The sequence below is a fragment of the Alosa pseudoharengus genome, unplaced genomic scaffold, assembly GCF_046254945.1.
Source record: "Alosa pseudoharengus isolate Yale_2024_CS ecotype anadromous, Long Island Sound unplaced genomic scaffold, YU_APseudo_1.1 YU_APseudo_1.1_scf_8, whole genome shotgun sequence".
NCBI lineage: Eukaryota > Metazoa > Chordata > Actinopteri > Clupeiformes > Clupeidae > Alosa > Alosa pseudoharengus.
The window spans coordinates 20,253,878-20,276,404 of NW_027468870.1; the positions used below are offsets into that span (position 1 = coordinate 20,253,878).

At 45.0% G+C, this 22,527-nt stretch overlaps 2 protein-coding genes and 1 long non-coding RNA gene across 4 annotated transcripts in view; 2 read left to right on the forward strand and 1 right to left on the reverse strand.

The window, feature by feature from the left end:
- The first annotated feature begins 972 nt into the window (after positions 1-972).
- On the forward strand, positions 973-4,272 carry LOC143112826 (dehydrogenase/reductase SDR family member 13-like). The gene is made up of 5 exons (XM_076275167.1): positions 973-1,221; positions 1,590-1,708; positions 1,833-1,956; positions 2,593-2,919; positions 3,775-4,272. The coding sequence occupies exons 1-5, from the start codon at positions 1,092-1,094 to the stop codon at positions 4,041-4,043; spliced, it is 969 nt and encodes a 322-aa protein (XP_076131282.1). The 5' UTR covers positions 973-1,091; the 3' UTR covers positions 4,044-4,272.
- Positions 4,273-5,283: 1,011 nt separating this feature from the next.
- LOC143112825 (F-BAR and double SH3 domains protein 2) overlaps positions 5,284-22,527 on the reverse strand; it is a 32,356-nt gene continuing 15,112 nt past the window's right edge. Inside the window, exons 11-20 of one of the 2 annotated variants that reach the window (XM_076275165.1) lie at positions 19,636-19,752; positions 19,177-19,278; positions 18,030-18,182; positions 17,000-17,131; positions 15,117-15,200; positions 14,347-14,551; positions 12,134-12,354; positions 8,525-8,855; positions 7,688-7,755; positions 5,284-7,475 (exon numbers count right to left, since the gene is read on the reverse strand). In XM_076275165.1, coding sequence (XP_076131280.1) covers positions 7,386-7,475; positions 7,688-7,755; positions 8,525-8,855; positions 12,134-12,354; positions 14,347-14,551; positions 15,117-15,200; positions 17,000-17,131; positions 18,030-18,182; positions 19,177-19,278; positions 19,636-19,752 — 1,503 coding nt within the window. In that variant the 3' untranslated portion in view covers positions 5,284-7,385. Of the gene's footprint in view, positions 7,476-7,687; positions 7,756-8,524; positions 8,856-12,006; positions 12,355-14,346; positions 14,552-15,116; positions 15,201-16,999; positions 17,132-18,029; positions 18,183-19,176; positions 19,279-19,635; positions 19,753-22,527 lie in introns of those variants that run through there. The other variant, XM_076275166.1, reaches the window with a different exon arrangement.
- Positions 12,289-12,624, forward strand: LOC143112827 (uncharacterized). Its single transcript, XR_012984798.1, has 2 exons — positions 12,289-12,381; positions 12,450-12,624. It is a non-coding gene; the product is annotated as an uncharacterized LOC143112827 (long non-coding RNA).

A 22,527-nucleotide genomic window follows, 5' to 3' on the forward strand; every position in this document is an offset into this window, starting at 1 on the left:
AAGTTTAACCATGTTTTAAAAAACAAAACAAAACAAAACAAAAAAAAACACTAGCTGTAGTCATGTATATTCCTAAAAAAGTTGAAAATCAAATTGTTGGATATTATCTTATAAACCTGAGAGGTAAAGTCCTCATAATACTGGATTTCATGATGTTAGCCAATTAAATTCAAAAAGAGCATGTTAGTAGCACTAAGATTCTGTTAATATTTTGGTGGGTGATGGGCTACTAGTGTAAAATAGCATTTCATATAACTCAATGGGTTGGCCCCGCCCGTCCTATCCCGGGTGGCAACTCAAATCAATATCTGTCACGCCTCTGTGTGGAGAGGTCCTTCCAAGCCACTTCAGCCAAGAGACAAGATCAAGATGGCAGGTGATTAGGTAGGCTATCTCACGCTCCTAGTTCAAGAGCTTACTGAAAGTAGCCTAAGCACTCAAGAAATCGCAGAAATAGCTTAGGCCTAGATCTGAGTGCCAAATAATTGCGCAAGCAGGCGAACTTAACTAACTGCTAGTGTAGGCCAACTAACAAGAGAAAAGTGACGACAGCCTGACCAACCCTTCATTCCAATTAGACTACGCACAACCTGGTCTACTATTACGTTCGCTCCGCTGTAGTTATAATTCTTGAAATACCAAATCGTGTAGGCCGCGGTGGCTGGCGGTGAGGTCATCTTAGGTATTTCCCTTTTTTCCCCAACTTAAAGCGTGCTGTGTAAGCATTTCACTTTAGAAGTGTAGGCCTTTATCAATGTCAGTTTTGTCGGAATGGCATGAGGGTTTATGAAAGGCACTTTTAAGTAGGCCTTGGACCGACACTTTTATAAGCGAGAACATTACATTTTTAGAGTCAAGAAATTAAAGGCGCGATGTCTCTCACTCTCTCTCGCTCACTCTTTCTCCTTTTTTTTGGTTGGCAGATTTCAAAATCGGGTAAACCTAGACCGGTTTGCCTGCTATAGCTCAATGTTCGAAAGTGTGAAACCGGTCGAACAGGACTGCACTCAGGCCTCTACATAAACGCTGTGCGGTCGCCGGTCTTGCTACTTCACCTGAACAGAACCGTCGGTGTAGCCTACCAGACTTTCATGATGCTGCTTTTGATTGGCTCAATCGTTGTACTTGTCGGAGTTTACATGCTTTTGGTGGAAACCATCTTCAAAAGCTCAGAATGTAGGAGTTCATCTGACATGGTTGGAAAAACGGTCATCATAACAGGTAAGCCTATGTGATCATTTGAATACATTTTATCCTCATTGTAAATAGGCCTACATTTTTTGGCATCAGGCTATCATAATGCCAACATTGATCATGATGTCAAATGTAAGACTAAACCTTGTGGACTACATAGGCTGAACTGTAACGTTATGTCATTCACTATTTGTTTAGTCTGTCTTATGTTCAAGTCACATTTCAAGCACTGCGTGTGCCTGGAATTCTGGAGATAGGCCCATATAGCGGGCGCGGGCTGAAATGGCGAAGTTGCTCCTTTATAAGCGGCTGTTACCTTCTACTCCGTTTCTCTGCTACACCTTGACATTTGTAAATCTATTTGAAATGATGGTTATAATGCATTGTCTTTTTAGGGGGAAACACTGGAATTGGCAAAGCCACTGCCTGTGAATTGGCTAGAAGAGGAGCCAGGGTCATCTTGTCCTGCAGAAACAAGCAAAAAGCTGAGGAGGCTATTAAGGATATCGAGCTGGTACGTTTGTCGTGTCTTTGTCATGATGTTGTCAGTATGTTTTGGAAACGCTGTTTGTCTAATAAGTGCAACTGTAAGTGAATGAACTATAGACACTTACCGCTACATAACATTTCATCATCAGGAGACTGGAAGCACTGATGTGGTCTACATGCAGCTAGACCTGGCCAACCTCAAGGCTGTCCGCACCTTTGCAGAGACCTTCCTGAAGACGGAGTCCAGATTGGATTTGCTTATCAACAATGCTGGTATACATCTCTTCCCTAGTACCTTACATGTATAGTAGCTCAGGAGTCAATGAGTCAGTTTAGTACAGAAGTGTAAGAACTGATTTGATTTTGGAGGTCAAAGGTCAAACTCACTGCCCTCATGTGTCATTCTTGTGAAGGCCATATCTCAAGAATGCATTGAGGCACACTCTTCAAATTTGGTATTCATTCACATGGACTAAAATATCAGATGGTTAGATTGTATAGGTCAGATGTTACAAAGTTGACTCAAATCAGTTTTATTCACATATTCCAATAACATCACCATATGTAACAACCATCCAATCAGAACAAATTAAACCAGTCATGTGACTACCCACCCATATATACCTGTAAAACATGCCCCACATATCAAAACATTAACTGTCCCCTGTATTAAAATGCTCTTTTAGTCAATACTACGTGTTGCAGACACCTCACGATGCACCTACACTTCAACATTTTTATTACATTCTTTTGAACTCTATAATCTAGGTATTTACATGCCTCACCAAACAAATGTATGTTGACCAAAAAATCACAGCAATGCGGTAATTCCGTAGACTGAATGAAACGCTTAGTTGTAAGTGCTCGCCATTGTTATTATTCGATTTGATCATGTTTGGGTTTCCGTAGGTCTCGTGGGCGATGGGCGCACTGAGGATGGTTTCGGGATCCAGTTCGGGGTCAACCATCTGGGTCACTTTCTGCTCACATATCTCCTGCTGGACCGCCTGAAAGAGGCCCCTTCGAGCCGTGTGATCACCTTGTCCTCCATGGCCCACCGCTGGGGCAAGATCGACTTGGATTCCCTTGTGGCCAACAAGGACCTGGGCACCGGCCGTTACAGCTGGCAGTTCTTCCTGGCCTACTGCAACAGTAAACTGTGTAACGCTCTGTTCACCCACGAGCTGGCCAAGAGACTGAAGGGCACCAATGTCACCTGTTATAGTGTTCACCCTGGTAAGCCAATACTCTCCCACACACACACAGATCTCACATGTGTTCTATCGATTTATCGATCGATCGTCAAAAGTATTACATATGTAAAAATACATCCAGGTGATGGTAGTTCCCTTAAAAAGTTTAATTTTAACACTGGACTAAAAGGATTAAAAGGTACTAAACGTTTCGGTGTTCATCCAAACACCATCATCAGTCTACACCCAACAGTTTTCTATATCCTGGACAGAGACAATGGATGGTTTGAAAGAGGGGTTAATGAGGCCATCTATGTAAAAGTAGAACGACCCTCATTAAATAGGAGACATCACTGGTCCCCAGCTTACAATGCTGTATTAAAAGTCCTCAGCGCTTAGAGACAAACCCACTTGCTCCACCTCACAGACAGGGGAAGGGGTACCGGAAGATGCTGAGAACACCATCTTCTCTGGCAAGCACACATGGACTGAATGTCACTCATTCCTAAGGTCTAAGCCCTGAACCCTCAAAGACGTTTGCGAGGGTGTAAGGGTTCAAAACGCTAATAACAGGAATGGGACAGCATCTGTGACCGATCATTAAATTGACAACACATTTCAAACATGTTTTATGGCAGTTTACTGATGTTTTTTTCAAGCTTCCAGCCTCCCTTTGGGTAACCCCTTGTTTCATGTCACCATGCTATGAATTGTAGGTAAAATGTGCATAGATGCAGACTTACAGAAAGGGTGTTCACAATTTCGCAGTGTGACAGCCCTAAGCCCTCACGAAGTTCGCAGGGAACGCGCATCAAAGTGTGTGAGTTTGAAAGAATACCACATCTATGAGGAAATTCACCTCTCTTTATTCTCATTTCCTGTGTTTGTGCACAATCAGGCGTTGTGAAGACGGAGCTGTCACGCCACGTCAGCCTGTGGCAGATGGTGTTCGTTGACCCCATATCCCGGCTCTTCTTCCTGGACCCCAAGGCCGGCGCCCAAACCACTCTGCACTGTGCCCTTCAGGAGGGCATCGAGCCCCTGAGCGGACGCTACTTTGCCTGCTGCACCGTACAGGAACCGTGCTCCAATGCCACGGACGACGCCGTGGCCAAGAAGCTGTGGGACGTCAGCGAGAGGTTGTGTGGACTCAGTGACACGTCGTGAGAGATACCAAAGGCACTTTGGGCAGAGTGGAATTGCTCACACTTCTTGGTGATGAGTGTTTTGAGGACACTTGTGTTTTTTGGTACATCTGGCTCTTCATGTACAATGGAGTTGTATTTTTGGTGTTTTGTCATGTCTGTTGAATTATTTTGTATGCACTTTGTGACTTTTTTTATATATTGATTTATCTTATGTATTGTGTAAATAAACCTATGGTTATTGAAGGTTACGGAGTCCCTGGGAGTTTGTTTTACCTCCATTGGAAAAAGCATTTAGTCTAGGTTTACTCCATGCATAGGAAACTGGCCATTAGTGTGTAGTATGGGAACGACTTTGAGCGGCATTTCTTCAACGACAGCAGAGTGACACAACTGGACGTCTTGAATCCTTTCCTTGATGTTGTGCGCCCTTGAGACCTTGACTTGTGCCAGAAGACGGGTCTATCAGGATGATCAGGAGCTTACTGTCTACTTGCTCTGTGTGCACAAGTTTCGGTATGCTCCATGTACGTGACAATGTGCAGCCAACACCGAAACAAAGCCAAAGAAAACATCGCCCCAGGTGGGCTTCAACAGAAGACCTAGGGCGCATTTAAAGTATGTGGTTTTGTGACAAACCTGGGTACGTTCACTCAGAGCAACTGCTAAAGTACCGGTATGTGGTTTTGTGACAAACCTGGGTATGTTCACTCAAGACTTAAGAGTATCTGGTAAACTTAATAGAAGAATATGGCTTTGTTTTGGAAGGAGATTGAAGTATTATTAAGTTTTTTTCTTTTTCAGATCTGCACAGGAGAGGTGTTTAACTCCTTGTGCTATAGGTAGGGGGTTTCCCACAGCGGTCAATCAACAACCAAGCATATTCACCATCAAAAAACAGAATACCAATGAAGCAACCTTTGTGGGCAAAAAAACATTACCAACAGAGCAGCCTTCGAGAGCATTTCACTGGAGTTATCAAGCAGGTACCTTTGTCGTTTTTCATTGAATTAGGCCCACGCCACCTCCAGAAGGCTCTATAGTTGAGTGGAGTCTGGCATCGGAGGTTTACCCCTTATTCTGAGAGAAACCATCTCGGTTAGTCAGTAAATTGGGGGTATCCCCCAGAAGTAGGTTTGCGGATATGTCCCCCATGTCTGACTGAGCTGCAGTGGTATAGTCATATTTTAATGCTGTCCAAGTCACTTATTGAGTAACATTCATTAAAACTCATTAAAAATTGCTTCTATTTCTTTCATAAAATTTATTTTGATTTGTACAAGGTAGATACACATTTCAAACACAACTTAGACATACATGACTTTTCTTTTTTTTCTGACATAGTTGTAGAGACACCATCATGGGTACGGACACTCCTAGCAGCGTGGAACGCAATACTGAGAATGAAGAATAAAACTCTCTGTAAGGCTCGCCACAATCTCACTAATGGCCACCTTACACCAAACAACTTTGACAAGATTTGGGAAAGATTCTTGAAACATTGTAGTCTTTTAACTAATGCCTCCCATTCAAGCTTTACTCAAAAGACTCCAATCTTTCATGAATCTTTCCCAAATCTTGCCAAAGTTGTTTGGTGTAAGAAGGCCATTAAGCGTTAACAAAAAACCATCAATACTGCAGAAGGGGGACTAGGCTACAGAGAGAACTTTACAAAACATTCAGACATCACATAGATCGAGGTCGTATCTACCAGGAAAACAGCCCCCCCTCCCCATATTCAAGAATCCAAATATGTTTCCGTCTAAAATAATGTTGTGCACTCTGAAACACTGAGGCTTTAAGGCTTTTCCATTCAATCCACAAGCAAACCCATAAACACAAACTATTAAGGCATTATCAGCTGTCTCTCTTGCTCTCAATTCATCTTAAACATTTACTAAGTCTGAGAAAATAAATTATACAAACACAATGAAAATGAAAGATACTAGACTTACAACATCTCCATAACTGAAAAGAACCAAAGCCACTAATACTGTAACGAATTGAAGATTAAAAGTGCTTAAGAGAACAGACTAAAACTTTTCCAAATGATGCATCTATTTCAGAAATTCCTAAACATCTCATCCTAATATAAACCAACAGTATTAAATACAATTAATAAAACAAAAAAAGCTGATAAACATGTGAGTCTTGTGTTTAGCTTAAATGTTAGTTCAAATATAGACATGTACACACTGAAGCATTTTCTAGAACACACGCAGACACACACACACACACACACATACAGTATATACATACATACATATATATATATATGTATATGTATATGTATGTAGGTATGAATTTATGTATAAATCCATGAAATCATGAACTTTCTAATTGCCACATTTCCCTTCTCTTTCTGAGGTGTCGTTGAGGGTCCAGCCTCAAGCCTTTCTTGATCCTCACCCTTGTTCCGGCTCTTCAGCTTGTGGAGACCAGGCCAGTCAGCTGTGGAGAACTGACCAGTCAGCTGTGGAGAACTGACCAGTCGCTGGTGGAGACCGGACCAGTCACTGGTGGAGACCAGGCCAGTCAGCTGTGGAGACCAGGCCAGTCAGCTGTGGAGACCAGGCCAGTCAGCTGTGGAGAACTGACCAGTCGCTGGTGGAGAACTGACCAGTCGCTGGTGGAGACCGGACCAGTCACTGGTGGTGGGCAGCTACCAGCTACTGGAATGTATGGAAAGTGTTCCTGCAACAAATCAGCCATAAAGGTGCTCTCTAGATTGTCTCTTCCTCTTAGATCAGGTGTTACTAGTCCCAGCCCAGTTCCGGTCAGCAGCCTGTAGATCTAGTCCATTCTGTGCTTACCCCGCAGACCCCCCCCCCCCCCCCCCTTCACCCGAGTACCCTCCTCATGTGTGCGTCTTCAACGGCTACTTGTCATAGTCCCCCACTGATGGTCAAACAACAACAGAGGACAGAAATCACAGGAACATCAGGAATGTAGGGAAACTGGATCAGAGGTTTAGGAGAGAGTAGAAATGGAAGGGTCATAGTTGAAGGGTCAAAAAGGTGAAGGCAGAGGTCATCATCACCTTCCAGTCATCTGAGCCCTGATCGAGGTCACACAGATGCACACACACACACACGAACACACACACACACACACACACACACACACACACACAGGCCCTGGTGTTGACTCCATTCCCCTCCTAACGCCTAGGAAGCTAGACTCTAGCAGCAGTGCCTGCCTGCATAGACCCAGAATGTCACTTCCAGGGGTGAGAGGGGCCAACGCCAGGTGACAGGAAGGACCGATGTCAGGGGTCAGAGGTCAGGATCAATGCCGGGGTTAAGGGGTGACGATGGTGACTGTGATGGTAGCGCTAAAGGCAGGGTGGGGGTGCCCAGAATCCTCACACCAGCGTGACCTCCACCTCCTCTCTCTTCTGCACCTGACCCTGAGCCTGCTGCTTGGGGGGAGGGGGCGGTGGGGCTGCTCGCACCTGCTCAGAGAGAGAGAGAGAGAGAGCGAGAGAGAGAGAGAGAGAGAGAGCGGGAGAGAGAGAGAGAGCGGGAGAGAGAGAGAGAGCGGGAGAGAGAGAGAGAGCGGGAGAGAAAAAAGTACAGAATAGTTAAGATCACACCACCCAGCACACACAGGTGACATCACGGCACAGGTGAGTCTGCACAAAGGCGGCGCGGCGGCCTGTCTTACTGGTCTGAAGGTCCCGGCCACGCCCTCTGATGGGTATCTGGGTGGTGGGGTGGAGCCGTGGGAGTGGCCTTGAGGGAGAGAGACATAGAGAGGAAGGGAGAGAGGAAATGAGATGTTTCTTCAAGGTGTCAGAGTAACTGAACTGAGTGAGAGGGAGGTGAGGGAAACGAAGGCCCTGTTCACATTCAGCCTGCCAAGTCTATCTAGCACAGCTACAGCTACTGCTACAGCTACCGCTGATGCTACTGCTACAGCTACAGCTACAGCTACAGCTACAGCTACATCTACTGCTACAGCTACCGCTACAGCTACAGCTACAGCTACATCTACTGCTACAGCTACCGCTACAGCTACAGCTACAGCTACATCTACTGCTACAGCTACCGCTACAGCTACAGCTACAGCTACAGCTACATCTACTGCTACAGCTACAGCTACAGCTACAGCTACAGCTACCGCTACCGCTGCTGCTACTGCTACTGCTGCTGCTGCTGCTGCTGCTGCTACTGCTGCTGCTACTAGCAGTGCTCTTTCCAATAATACCATTTTCTTGCTTACATTACAAGACCAATCCCATTAAAATGCGTTCGTACATACATTCGTAGGTGGTCATGATGATCGGATCTTGCATGCAGATTGATTGCGTTCTCACCTGGCACTAAAAGCGTGAAATGGCCAAGATCAGATTTTACCTACCAGGTGTGGACAGGGTGTTTGATCACAACTACTCCTAACTGTCCCTGTCCTGGGCAAGTCTGTGGTCAGCTGTGGTTAGCGTCTCTACCTAGAGTACCCCTCACATGGGGCACTGCGGGAGGAGAGCGCCAAGTCTCTCACCGTGACCGGAGGTCTTCATTGGGGGTGGCGGCGGTCGGTGGTAGCCGTTCACCGAGCTGGAGCTGGGCGGTGGCGGGCACGGGGGGGTGGCCAGCGTCACAGGGGTCACGGGGGTCACAGGGGTCATGGGGGTGGTGGGGGTCCCAGGAGTGGTGGGTGGGCCTGTGTAGGGGGAGGGCGGAGCCGGAGGAGGGGCCGGGGAGGGTACCGGTGCCGGTGCTGATGCTGGAGCTGGAGGCCCATGGGGGCTGGAGAGCGGGCTGAGGGAGATGGGGCTGCTCTGGGCAGTCGGAGGAGACGTGGTCTGCGGGCTCTGGAAGGACGGGGACACCTGAATTAATAGATTGTAGTTAGAGCCCAGCCATGCATGTAGTTTGACAATATAGCACACACTTCAAGAATTCAATTTGCTTTATTATCTACTTTCCATCTATTAATGTTGCAATGGGGGGGGGCATTTTAACACATTACTAGTTATGCGTTACATGCAACTTCCTGAATGTTTCTTTCAAGTGTCCATGTTTTGTGATCACATTAGGTTCATTTGAAAGGTTATATAAGGGCAACAATGTAACACTGAAAGATTGTAACACTGAAACACACATGTTCTGTGAATACATTTAAAACACACACACACTTTTGTTTGCTCAAGAACACACCACATTGCGATGTTCCGGTCGTTAGAGAGTTTGTTCCAGTTAAAAAAACAAGAGAACAAGAGGAGGAATGCGTCAGCACATGTTCCAAGCACACGTGCCTCTGCACGCACCTTACCAGCTCAGCGCAGGGATTAAAGTGAAAAAAAATCGTTTGACTGAACTTTTTTCAGGCCATAAATCATACGTTGTTCATATCTACCTATAGAGATAGCACCCCTTTTGCGGTCGCGACCTATTGGTTTTTAATGTACAAAAAGATGCAAACAGCAAAGTAAAGGGAGTATTCGCCTAATTCACACGGCGGCCATTGTTTAAACCAAAACGAGGCTACAGGGTACTCTTACTATATAATTAATGCCACCTACAGGTGAATGCATAGAACATAACAATCCTATGGTTTGTGTACCCTGTAGCCTCGTTTTAGCCGCCAATGGCCATGTGAATAAGGCGAATTGAGAGTGTTCTTGATTGAGATTGAGTTTTCCTGATGAACAAAAATATATTTTAGTACCATCCCTGACCATTGCCGATTAGCCATTGCTGTTCTTTTCTACTGCAGCAATATTGTAGAAAGGCTTTAACACACTCTTATTTAATTACTTCAGGCCAAAGGTGTTTAAAGGGGAGATTTTTTTTGCAATTCAACACCAAGTAAAATCTATAAAATCAAGTTTGCAAGACTTCCCATTTCCTCATCAAAGTAACGAATCAGAACATTCTAGATATTGTTCATATTTCCATTGTTGCCTCATCCGCATTTAATGAAAACATGGTAATTTTGAGTTTTACAGACAACTCAGTTTTCCAATGAGCAGCAATACTGTATGTGCTCATGCAGGAGGTCTGCGCATTTGATAAGGACAATCTGGAGACGGCGCTTTTGTCTTCAGCAACAGATTGTATAAGGTTGACAAGAGGTTGCGATATGGTGAGGGACCGGTCGTGTTGCGCTATGAAAGAACATGCGTAGCCTACTTTCTAAACGTAAAAACGGTCAGCCATAGATAAACGTAGCCTAACTCTGTCGTGGTGGCTAGTTGCACCAGGTAGGGAAGATGAAGTGCACGAACGTTAACCTTATGTACGGTCTTCTGATTGGTGGCGCTAAAACGCTAAAACGTTTTCCTATTGCATCCATAAACAAATTTCTTGCAGCGAACCGCGCAAAATCAAACCCCTGGCACTTTAATTTCTTTACACACCATGGCTTGTTAGTTCTCCCCCGTTTCCAACAGCTGCCCATCTCCATTTATTTTTTAACTTTTGACACCTGCCTTCCTTTAGCAACAACGCATCCAGGACAGCTAGTGGTCTTGCCAAATAGACGCACACAAATCATGACGCTAATATGCGAGGTTCTGGTAGGCCTACTGGTTATGGTTTTGTGCTATAAATTAATAATATTTTATAGCAAAGTTTTAAGTTGACTATTTTAATTGTATGGTTATTTTTTTTCAACATACACTCACAACCTACTGTCGTTAAAAGTGAGGCCTAAGCAAAATAGGCTACAAGGCCGTCTGTGCGTCACAAACACGACTGACCCCCTTACTCGACAGTTCGCGATGATGACAATATTATTATTATTTTATGTTAACACGCTCAGTCAAAACCTTCCGTCGCAAATTGTGAAAAACATTGTTGTATGTCATTACAGACGGGATAATAAATTGCATAGGCTACGGTTTATATTGCGTTGCTTTATACATAGCCTAATGTTAGTTGCATTGATTAAAAACTGTAACAATAATAGTAGCCTACATCGGGTGGCATAGCAGGCTATCTGTTCTAGTCATAGGTGACACCCAAAATGAATGACCTCCCCTGACAAGAGTTCGCGATAGTAAGAAATTGTCTACATTGATGCACGAAAAGAACACAGCCGCTTCTTCTCCGAATTCGCACATAGAGCTCACAATATCATATCCAAAAAAGTTAAACGGATTGGCCAACCTCATCAGTTGTCTCGATTGTGTCACTATAATCCAACTTTTAGACCGTTATAGTCCTCCATACGTGTTCTTTTTTTTAAGCAAACGCCCGAGAAGTGTGTAGCTACAACATAAAGAAAGCGAAACTCATGGCTGACGTAGGCTATCTTCTTGAGCGGTCACTGATTGAGACACAGAAAGTTCTCAAGAACACTATTAGGTCTTTAAACATTTACCTAATATGTGTAGTTGCCTTAAAAAAGGAAAAGCAAAAGGTGATAAGCCCCCCCCCCTCCTATTTTTTTTCTCATCGGATCTGCATCCATCTCAAATATGACATTTCTAAAATCAAATTGACGGAAATCCGTCCTACGACGGAGAACTTTAATCCTTGCTCAGCGACTCTCACAGGTGATGTGCTCTGAGATAACATACATTAATTACGAGCAGGCTTCTCAAAATACACAAATGACATCTGGAACAAAGCAGTGTCTTCTTGCTTACGTGATGAAAGTAAGCTTGGGGAAAAAGATCACTGTGTGTTTGTGTGTGTGTGTGTGTGTGTGTGTGAGAGAGAGAGTGAGGGTTAGAGTTTGTACGCCTGGATGTGAATCAGTGTGTTTAGTTTGTGTTTGTTTGTGTGAGTGAGGATGAGAGTTTGTGTGTGCGTGTGTTTGTGTGTATATAAATCTGTGTTTTTTGTCTGGGTGTATAATAAGTTGCGCCCCAGGGAGGCACATCTCTATTCTCAGTTGAGTGTGTGTGTGTGCATGTGTGTGTGTGCGTGCGTGTGCATGTGTGTATATGTGTGTGTGCATGTGTATGTGTGTGCGCGTGCATATGTGTGTGTGTGCTCATGTGTGTGTGTGTGTGTGTTTGTGCAGACACAGACCTGTAAGTCTGCACCCCAGGGAGACACGTCTCCGTTCTCAGTGACGCATCCACGTGTGTGTGCGCATGTGTGTGTGCATATATATGTGTGTGTGTGTGTGTGTGTGTGTGTTTGTGCAGATACAGACCTGTAAGTCTGCACCCCAGGGAGACACTTCTCCGTTCTCCACAGCGGTCAGGTCCTCCACCAGCACAGCGGGGAAGGCTCCGACGCGGCCGTTGAACTCGCCCTCCCAGAAGCCATCGTCCTCGTTCCTGCTGAGGATGCGGATGATGGCGCCCTCGGGGAAGGACAGCTCGTCTTGCGTCTGAGCCTCGTAGTCGTAGAGCGCCTTGGCAAAGGTCACCGCTAGTAGACATGGAAAGAGAGACAAAGGTCAAAACAGAGAACAAGAGAGAGAGTGAGAAGAAGAAAGTTCAAGACAGTGAGAAAGAGAGACAAAGTTCCTCATGAGGGGTGAACTTTGTTGGCTGCTCTTATATGCAAAAAACATTCATTTCATTTAGGTCATGAAAACTTAAAAAAAAAAAACATGTCATTGCCTATGGGTGCCAACTGTGTGTATATACATTATCACTAGATGGCAGTATTGGTCAATAAAATGATGTTGTCAACATATTTTATTCTTTTTGATGACTGGTGATCATTTTGACTCATCTAAAACTCTTTTGAGTGTCTCTGTGTGTGTGTGTGTGAGTGAGTGAGTGAGTGAGCGTGTGAGTGAGAGAGAGAGAGAGAGAAAGAGAGAGAGAGAATCTATGTATGTGTGTCTGACAGAGTGTATGTCTCTGTGTCTTTTAGGGATGCAATGGTATACAGTATGTTATCATATCGTACGATATGCCCTGAACGGTACAGCACACCTAGGTGAAAAGCATACCGCAGGCCCCGCGGGTCATTCACTTTTCATTTTCAAGACCTGGTTCTGAAACACACGCCTTGTACATTCAGAGGTGCAGAGTAACGACAGAACCTATCCGAATTTCTCGGAATTTCCCCAGAGTCTATCAGCACAGTGCAAATATCTGCTCCTGCTTGAGAAGAGGGGAAGCTAAAACCATTTGCATTGCACTTCTCTGTTGCAACGACAATGACGATGGCGAGCGAAAGCGACACAGAGAAACGGAAATTTGAAGAAGCACCGTCATTTTATAAATCTGCAGTGTGGCAACATTTTGGGTTCAGCCGTTAAGTACGATGACGAAGGCAAGAAGACTGTTAACAAACAAAGCACAATGTGCACACTGTTTTGCAACTGTCGGCTACATTGGAGGTAACACATCTGTGATATCTCACTTACGTTATCATCACCCGGCTATATCCCTAACACAGGTGGCGGAGCAGCCAAAGCTAGCTTTTAATATTGCCACAAGTAATGAGTACCCTGTTTATTTAAAACAGAAAAGGCAAGAAAAGGTTTGTGTGTGTGTGTGTGTGTGTGTGTGTGTGAGTTAGATTGTGTGTGGTCGTGTAGTACGAGTGCTCAGTTGCTCCCCTACCGCTGGCGTCTTCGTTGGGCACGGTGTTGTGTGTGTGCCCTTACAGAAATTTCATGTTTCTGGCAGCAAGGTCATATATTCTCATGCAAATTAGGTTTCTGGGAAATTTGCAGCAATGTCATATGCAAAAAAGGTTTGTCATCAGAAGTTCACTGGAAGTTTGCCATCATTGGTGGTAATTGTGGTGGCAAATTACTGGCAAACACATTTGCCACTAGTGGAAAACTTCTCATTGTTGCCAGATTGTTGCCACATTGTTGCCTTATTGTTGCCTCTACTTCTGGCAGTATGATCTCATTTATTTCCCACGAATCACCCACAAGTTTGCTGCAAATCTGCCGCAAACATTTCATTTTTGTAAGGGTGTGTGTGTGTGTGTGTGAAAGAGAGTGAGTTAGATAGTGTGTGTGGTTGTTTAGTACGAGTGCTTAGTTGCTCCCTCACTGCTGGCATCTCCATTGGGCATGGTGTTGTGTATGTGTGTGTGTGTGTGTGTGTGTGTGTGTGTGTGTGTGTGTGTGTGTGTGTGTGTGTAAGATAGAGAGAGAGAGTTAGATTATGTGTGTGTGTGTGTGTGTGTGTGTGTGTGTGTGTGTGTCTGTGAGAGAGAAAGTTAGATTGTGTGTGTGTGTGTGTGTGTGTCTGTGAGAGAGAAAGTTAGATTGTGTGTGTGTGTGTGTGTGTGTGTGTGTGTGTGTGTGTGTGTGTGTGTGTGTGTGTGTGTGTCTGTGAGAGAGAGAGTTAGATTGTGTGTGTGTGCGTGTGTGTGTGTGAGTGTGTGCGTGTGTGTGAATTAGATTGTCTGTGGTTGTGTTGTAGGAGTGCTCAGCTGCTGCCCTACCGCTGGCGTCACCGTTGGGCACAGCGTTGGCGTTGGCGGTGACGGTGACGGTGACGTCCGGCTCCTGCTCGGTGGAGTTGCTGGAGGAGTGGGACCTGGTGTCCAGGGCAGCCAGGGACTGCAGCATGCTCATCAGGCTGTTGGACGAGGGCAGCTGCAGGTACTTCTCAGGTACGTACCCCACCTGACCTGCCCTGTTTTTGGCCTGGGGTTACACAGACACGTACATGAGCAGTGGATATAACACAACCTTCAATATGAAGGAAAGACCCTATTTTATATTGCATTTATATTAAATTATGTTTTAACAAAATTAATTCCTTATTTGCAACCTATGTTTACAGATGAGAGATACATTTCAAATTGAGTGCTCCTTGGGTATCGATTGTGCCCTGTGGTATTTCCTTTCAACTTTCTCAACCAGTTGAGCTTTAGGAAACATTTAAATGATACAGGATCGAACTTGTGTGTGAAGACATCATGGCTAGAGAAGAAAATGTCTGCTCTAAAAGCTGAAGTCGAGTTTATGTCCAACATACTTAACATGCACTTACCACACACTTCCCTTCACACACAGACCTTCCTCCCTCATTCCTTTCCTCCCCTTCCTTCCTACCCCCTTCTCTTCCTCCCTCTTTCCCTTCCTCCCTGTTTTCCCACCATCTCCTCCTTCCCTACACTTCAATACAGTTGCTCAAATTCGGCAATTCAAATGCAAATACAACATATTCTAGGTGACACAAGTTTTACTCCGTAGTTTGTGACGATACCTTGACCCAGTCCTCCATGTCCCCATCGTCAATGACCTCCAGCACCTCCTGCTCCTCAATGGTCAGCTCATCTGGCTGGGACGCCTGGAGGAGAGAGAAAGGCATTACATTTACATGTATCCATTCAGCAGACACTTTTATCCAAAGGCTACTTACGTTATGCCAGTTATATTACAAGGGCCATTCTCCCCTGAGCAACTCAGGGTTAAGTGCCTTGCTCAAGGGTACAACGGTGGAAGCCGGGAATTGAGCCGACAATTTTTGAGGGAACTGAATGCTAGCCCAGCTCCTTAGCCATTATGCTACCACGGGCAGCCGTGGCCTACTGGTTAGCACTTCGGACCTGTAACCGGCGGGGTTGCCGGTTCGAACCCCGACCAGTAGGCACGGCTGAAGTGCCCTTGAGCAAGGCACCTAACCCCTCACTGCTCCCCGAGCGCCGCTGTTGATGCAGGCAGCTCACTGCGCTGGGATTAGTGTGTGCTTCACCTCACTGTGTGTACACTGTGTGCTGTGTGTGTTTCACTAATTCACGGATTGGGATAAATGCAGAGACCAAATTTCCCTCACGGGATCAAAAGTGTATATATACTTATACTTATACATCACTGATGCTAATCACAAGCTGGGGATGTGATGGGGATGACCTTTGTTCTGGTTATGGCCTTTGAGCCAGGCCGTAAGTTTGCAAGACAGTGTTTGAGCCCTGATTAAAGCCATCCAGTTCCCCTCAAGTCACACACACACACACACACACACACACACACACACACACACACACACACACACACACACACCCAGCTGATGTGTACCTTATAAGAGTAGAGCACTTTGCAGGTGACACACACACACACACACACACACACAGCTGATGTGTACCTTATAAAAGTAGAGCGGGCCGCGGGCCGATATTTCCAGCCACTATCCTCGGGCCGGGCCGTGTCCTTGATCAAGCATTTTTTATTTTTTTTAAAATCATTAGCCTACTTGGGTGGGGAGCTAAAGCTATGCCATAGTCAGAAATAATATATATTTAACAAAGTAGGCCTAAGTAACAAGTGTGTACAAAGTTATATAAGTTAGGCTCAGAGTTACAAAATGTCATTTGTAATGTCATTTGCGCAACACGTGTCATGCGCAGCTTCTCCACTCGCACGCATCACTCCGGGCCTGCTGTGCTGTATTGTGTAGCTTAAGTGCAACGTGAAGCTTGAAGATGTAAAGAAAAAAATAAAAACAGGAGAAATAAGTTTGGAGAAAAGTCGGAGGTATGCATTTGTCAAGTATGCTTTGTTGCGTGCATTAAGTGCGCACGATGTTCACCTATGACAGCAAAAAGACTTTAAGATGAACATGAAGCAGGCTTGCCATGCCAGAAATAATGATGGCCAGCCTTCAACGTCCTCTTTTGTCACTTCTCCAAGCATACACCTGAGAGCGAGGCAAGCCCTCACAGAGAAATGCATTGAGTTTTGCTGCAGGGACATAATTTTACGTTTAAGTTGCTTACGTTTCTTCATTCGGATTCATTTGCGATCCATTCCATTCTGAATAAACAAACATAGTTTACATTCTTCGTCCTCTGTTGCATTATTCATTAATATAATTCTAAACGGATTTCTGTAGCTCAAAAAACTCGGAATTGTAGTTGAGAACGTCAGTTATAATGGCCCACGTATTTAATAAATGTCGGGTTTAAATCGGGCTCGGGCTCATAATTACAGCTAATGTGTTGGGCCGGGTCGGGCACAATGTGCACGGGCTTGGGTAGGGTCGGGCTTGATTTTTTGGGCCCGATCTAAGCTCTAACACACACACACACACACACACACACACACACACACACACACACACACACACACACACACACAGCTTATGTGTACCTTATAAGAGTACAGCACTTTGCAGGTGAGCGGGTAGCTCCGCAGCGTGCTGGAGGGACTGGAGCTGCTGTCGTCTAACGCCTCAGTGTCCTCTGCATCCTCATCGTCCTCTCGCTCTGAATCAGCTGTGCCCTATTTACACACACACACACACGCACACACATACACACACACACACACAGATGTAGGTAAAAGGAGACAACATTCTTACTCATAAGGAGTTCATACATCACTGTAAATAATTTAATTACTGCACATTTCAGGAAATTACCAGATAACAGAAACAGTTTTACACTCAATACTTAAAGTAAGTGGAAAACTGTTTAGCAGCCTGTCAGAACCAAATTTTCTGATGTGGATATAGTCCAGTTATTCACTAGCCCGGCGCTAGGGTGCGTCTACATTTCTACAGTGTTTCCCATACATTGACTTATTTGTGGTGGCCCACCACAATATCAACATTGATCACCACACAATGATTTTCCTGGTTGTACTAAATTGTGCTTAAATCTGGTTAGAATCATAACCGTGCTGCACTAATTTGTTAAAAACTGTTGCATTCGAGTTAATTCTCGAGTTAATTCTGCAAACCTATAGAATTCAATTATGTGGGAAACACTGTTCTAGGCTAGTTATTCACAGCTTCCTTGTCCAAATAGCATGCTTCAGCAATCATCTTGACACAATACTGCCACCTACTGGACTCATGTCTAGTGAGGCTAGAAACAAACAGAAACTCACTTGTTTGGTGTTGCACAGAAATAAGTTATCAGTAATACCTTATATCTATAAACCCAAATAAAAAAAGCTAAGTCTCAAAGGTAAACAACTGTTCATAACAATTCACTTTCATGATAATTCTCACTATGTAGGTTTCTTCAGACTGTTGTCTGTGAGTATGAAGGAGTGAGTTATTCTGATATTTTGAAACATGGATGTAATTGTCTTTCTAATTAAAGGACAGTGGGAAGTCCCAGGATCCAGGTAGTTAGCGTGCTGTCCACTGAGTGGTCAATTCTGAGTGACTCACGGAGAGTGATGCATCGTGGGTATTGAGGGAGGCCCATCGCTCGTTCTCCAGCTCCTCCATCACCTGGTTCATGGCGCTCTTCAGCCAGGTATCCACGACAACGCCCACCTCCCTCAGCATGTTCAGACGGGCCTCAGCCTTCAGCTTTACCGTCTGCACACACAGCACACACACACGGTTACACACACATGTTCACACACACACAGCTTTACACACAAACACACACACACACACTCACACTGTTACACACACACACACACCATTACACACACACATACACACTGCAAAAAATGAAATCTAACCAAGTGTTAATAATCTTCTATAAAGATCAAAGAATCTATTTGGTATTGTTTTTAGTATGAAAAGACTTACCTAGTGCTCTCCCGTAAGATCATTTTGACTTTGACGTGACAAATTTACTCAACGCACTGGCAGACAAATTTGCTTGTTTTTAGGACAAATTTGCTTAACGCACTGGCAGACAAATTTGCTTGTTTTCAGGATGAGATGTCTTAAAATAAGTCAAACCTTTCTTAAATTAAGTCAAATGATTTCATGAGAAAGCACTAGGCAAGTCTCTTTATACTGAAAACAATACCAACTATTTTTTTTTATCTTGATATAAGATTAATAACACTTGGTTAGATTGTGTTAGATAAGCAGTTTTTGCAGTGCATGTTTACACACAAAGCATTACAGTATACATACATTCACACTCACAAACACATGTTCACACACACACACGCACACACACACACACACACACACACACACACACACGTAAACACACAAGTAAAACATCTGACAGAGATGTCAAATGACTCACGTGCACTTTGTTTGACATATTATTGTAGTCATGTATAACTTGCTGAAGCAGCATGAACCAAAAGGCTATTGCCTGTCATAACCAGTAGAGGGCAGTAGCTGCCTAAAAAAGACTAAATGACTTTTGAAGCCTCATTGGCTGTAGGAGAAAACTAACCAACACATGGCCACCCAAACAAATGAAAAGAAAACGCAAAGAGAATTGGCCTGAGGCCGATAAACATGTAAAAAGATGTCAAAAAGATGGCAGTAGTAGGTAGCTGTCTGTCGTAAATGCAAATCCAGCAGAGCGTCGCTGGCATGACCGGCAGGTCCCACGCACCTCCGCTTTCCTGATGCTCTCTTTCGCCTCCTCCATCTTCAGCTCCAGCTCGTTGTTGCTCTGCTCGTTTGATGGCGGCGCACTTTCGCACTCGGCCAGAGTCTAGGAAAAGTATAAAACACACCTTATGAGCACTGGACAATTGGGCCAGAGTCTACGAAAGGTAGATTTTCTCTCTTATGAGCACTGGACAATGGGCAGATACAGAAGATAATGAGAGAGTGATTATCACTGGGCTTTCCTGGTGAAAAAAGGGAGTAGAATGAACTAGAATTTTATCAGTGGAATTCAAATTCAGCTGTGTCATCAAATGGAATAATGGACAACAGCTTAATTGTAAAACAGTCTAGACAACATTCAAATGGCTGGCTTTCATGGTCTTATTCCTTATTCCGTATTCCTTGCTCTCTCTCTCTCTCTCTCTCTATCCGTGTCTGTTTCGGTGTGTGTGTGTCTTACCCGCTGGTTGTGGATGATGTTTTTGTGTTCTCTGGCCACGCGAGTGGCCCACTTGCGCGCCTCCTTATTCAGACTGTGCTCCTCTGCCGTGCCCATCTCCTTCAGCAGGTGTCTGACCTACAGCGCACCACACACACACACACACACACAAGCACACACACACACACAAGCACACAGACACAAGACACACACACACATAACAAACACACAGACAGACAGACAGACACATACACACACACACACACACACACACACACACACACACACACACACACACACAGAGGAGGGGGAAAAACAGAAATGTAACACACTCTTCACACTAATTAGCCAAACAGATCCCAAAACGTCTCTATGAACTCCGCAAATCCTACAGTAGGTCTCACATTCACTACAAAAAAAAAAAAATCAATAATCTATGCAAGCATGCATCAATTACAGACAGAGAATATGAAAGATGGGGTAAAACTGGCACATCGAACTCAGGGGATGAAAATAACCATTAAGAGAAAGACACATAGGTTTGACAGAAGTGTGAAGCATGGTTATTCAGCGTGGTTATTCAGCGTAGTTATTCAACTAAAAACAAATACCCCGATCTTCTCTGATGTTATGTATAATCCTGGTAAATCAATGCCTAAGAAAGCAGGTACAAAATTACCGACTGAACAACACAGAGATTACTAGTGTCTATTTGTGGGCATGTGTGTGCAAATATTGACAGACAAAATGGCATTTCATGACGCCATCATAGAACAGAAAGGCAGCATTGAGATGGTCTGCTTTGGCTAGGTGGTTTGCTTTGGGTGTGCTGGCCTGAACAGAGAGCCCTTTCTGTGCCTAGGTCTCAGCATTAGCAGGGTTATTAATGGAAAAAACTTAACAAGACCACAACATAAACACCATACATTCCCCCATCATGACACACCACCTTTCTGCTAAATTGGCTTTTTCAGAATGGAAAAGACGGAGAAGTGGGCATCTATTCAACCTCTATGTTTATGATTAAAACAAATAAAAAGACAAAATACAAATCAAGTCAACAACAACCGCAACAAGTCAACGACAACAACAACATGTTGAAAAACATCCCAACACATCTGCTCATGAAAGCTGTGAGGTGTCTAGGTGTTTCACTGCGGTCTTATATTATCTGTGCTTCTAAAGTCCAGAAAAAGAGCCAGACCTATAAAATGCTGCGAGCCCAACGCTTCAGTCACTGGTCCAGGCTGCAGCTTCTCCTTCCCCCTCAGGTGGGGGTGTTACATAACAAGCCAGTGGAATGCTGTCTGGAGGAGCATAACTCTGAGATGTCCTGCGGTGGGGTGTGTGTGAGAGAGTGTGTGTGTGTGTGTGTGTGTGTGTGTGTGTGTGTGTGTGAGTGTCTGTGCATGTATGCGTGTGCCTGTGTGTGTGTATGAGTGTGTGTGTGTGTGTGTGTGTGTGTGTGTGCATGTGTGAGTGTCTGTGCATGTGTGCGTGTGCCTGTGTGTGTGTGTGCGTGTTCCTGTGTGTGTGTGTGTGTGTGTGTGTGTGTATGCGTGAGTGTGTATGTGTGCGTGTGTGTGCTGTGTGCGTGTGCATGTGTGTGGGGTGGTCAGTCTGACAGAGTTCCTGTCTCAGCAGCGGTGTGGCAACAGAGGCTAGGTGGAGGGAGCCGGTGGGTGCCCAGACGCACTGAGCATGCTCCAACTGAGGCCCCTCACAATGCCCTCTTTTCAGACGGGCCGACCCAGACCCAGCCTCCCCACAGCCCAGTCTAACTCTCTCTCTCTCTCTCTCTCTCTCTCTCTCTCTCTCTCTCTCTCTCTCTCTCTCTCTCAAATACCCAGTCTGCAGACACGCGTGCTAACTCCTCTCTCTCTCTCTATCTCTCTCTCTCCACCGCCCAGTCTGCAGACATGCGCACTAACTCCTCTCTCTCTCTCTCCTTATTTCTCTCTCTCCTTCTCCCCCCACCATCCAGTCTGCAGACGCACACACTAACACTTTCTAACCCCCTCCCTCCCTCTTCCTCTCTCTTCCATATTCTCTCTCTCTCTCTTCCCCCTGCCCAGTCTGCAGCCATGCTTGCTTACTCCCTCTCTCCTTCTCTTTTCCTCCCTCTTTCCTTGTCACTCTCTCTCCCTCCCTCCCTCTCTCTCTCCTCTCTCTCTCCCTCCCTCTCTCTCCTCTCTCTCTCTCCCTCCCTCGCTCCTTTCCGGGCCCTTCCGTCTGCAGGCGGTGGGCAAGGGAGTGCTGCATCACTAATGTTTTCATTGGGAACAGGCCGCCACTTGTTTGACTTGTGAGGAAAAAACAAAAACAGGAAAAAAAGAGGAAAAGACGCGCCTTCACGCTTGAACAAATTGCCCAGTGTCCTCCTCAGAGCAGCAGGTCTTCTGCAGTAGTGCATGATGAAGAGTGGGCAGAGGAGGAGGAGGAGGAAGAAGATGCAGCACAGACCACAAAGATAAAGAAATAAGTGTATCTATGGTGAACCAGACCAGGATCATTAGACCGCTCTGCAAGGCAAATTTTTACGCTCAATGGTGTTTTAAGCCCCCATCGTCGTCTTCATGGCAGCGCTGCGACCGTCGACTTCAAGGCACCTAACCCTAACCTGATACATTACCATGTTTTAATTCTTATTAAATAATATTTTTGACCTGTTTGATGTGTTGTAATCGTTTTAAAACATACATTTCTGTAAGCCACAGTTACACATACAGGGTGGAGTAAGCCAATATGTCAGTACATGTATGGATGGTGATGTTTTCTACTCAGAGCACTTCCTGTCATGCCTCCCTCCACCCAGCCAATTACAGGCTGCTCCAGAGGAGGAGGCTCCACCCTGCCACCTGGGTTCTCCTCATTGTTTAAGGTCACCTGTTTGACAGTTTGAGGAGCTGCTGG

Excerpts from the sequence above, each read along its gene's own strand:
- LOC143112826 (XM_076275167.1), top strand. The coding sequence starts at position 1,092 with ATGATGCTGCTTTTGATTGGCTCAATCGTTGTACTTGTCGGAGTTTAC. Across the intron at positions 1,709-1,832 it reads CTATTAAGGATATCGAGCTG|GAGACTGGAAGCACTGATGT; the intron begins GTACGTTTGTCG and ends TTTCATCATCAG. Across the intron at positions 2,920-3,774 it reads CTGTTATAGTGTTCACCCTG|GCGTTGTGAAGACGGAGCTG; the intron begins GTAAGCCAATAC and ends GTGCACAATCAG.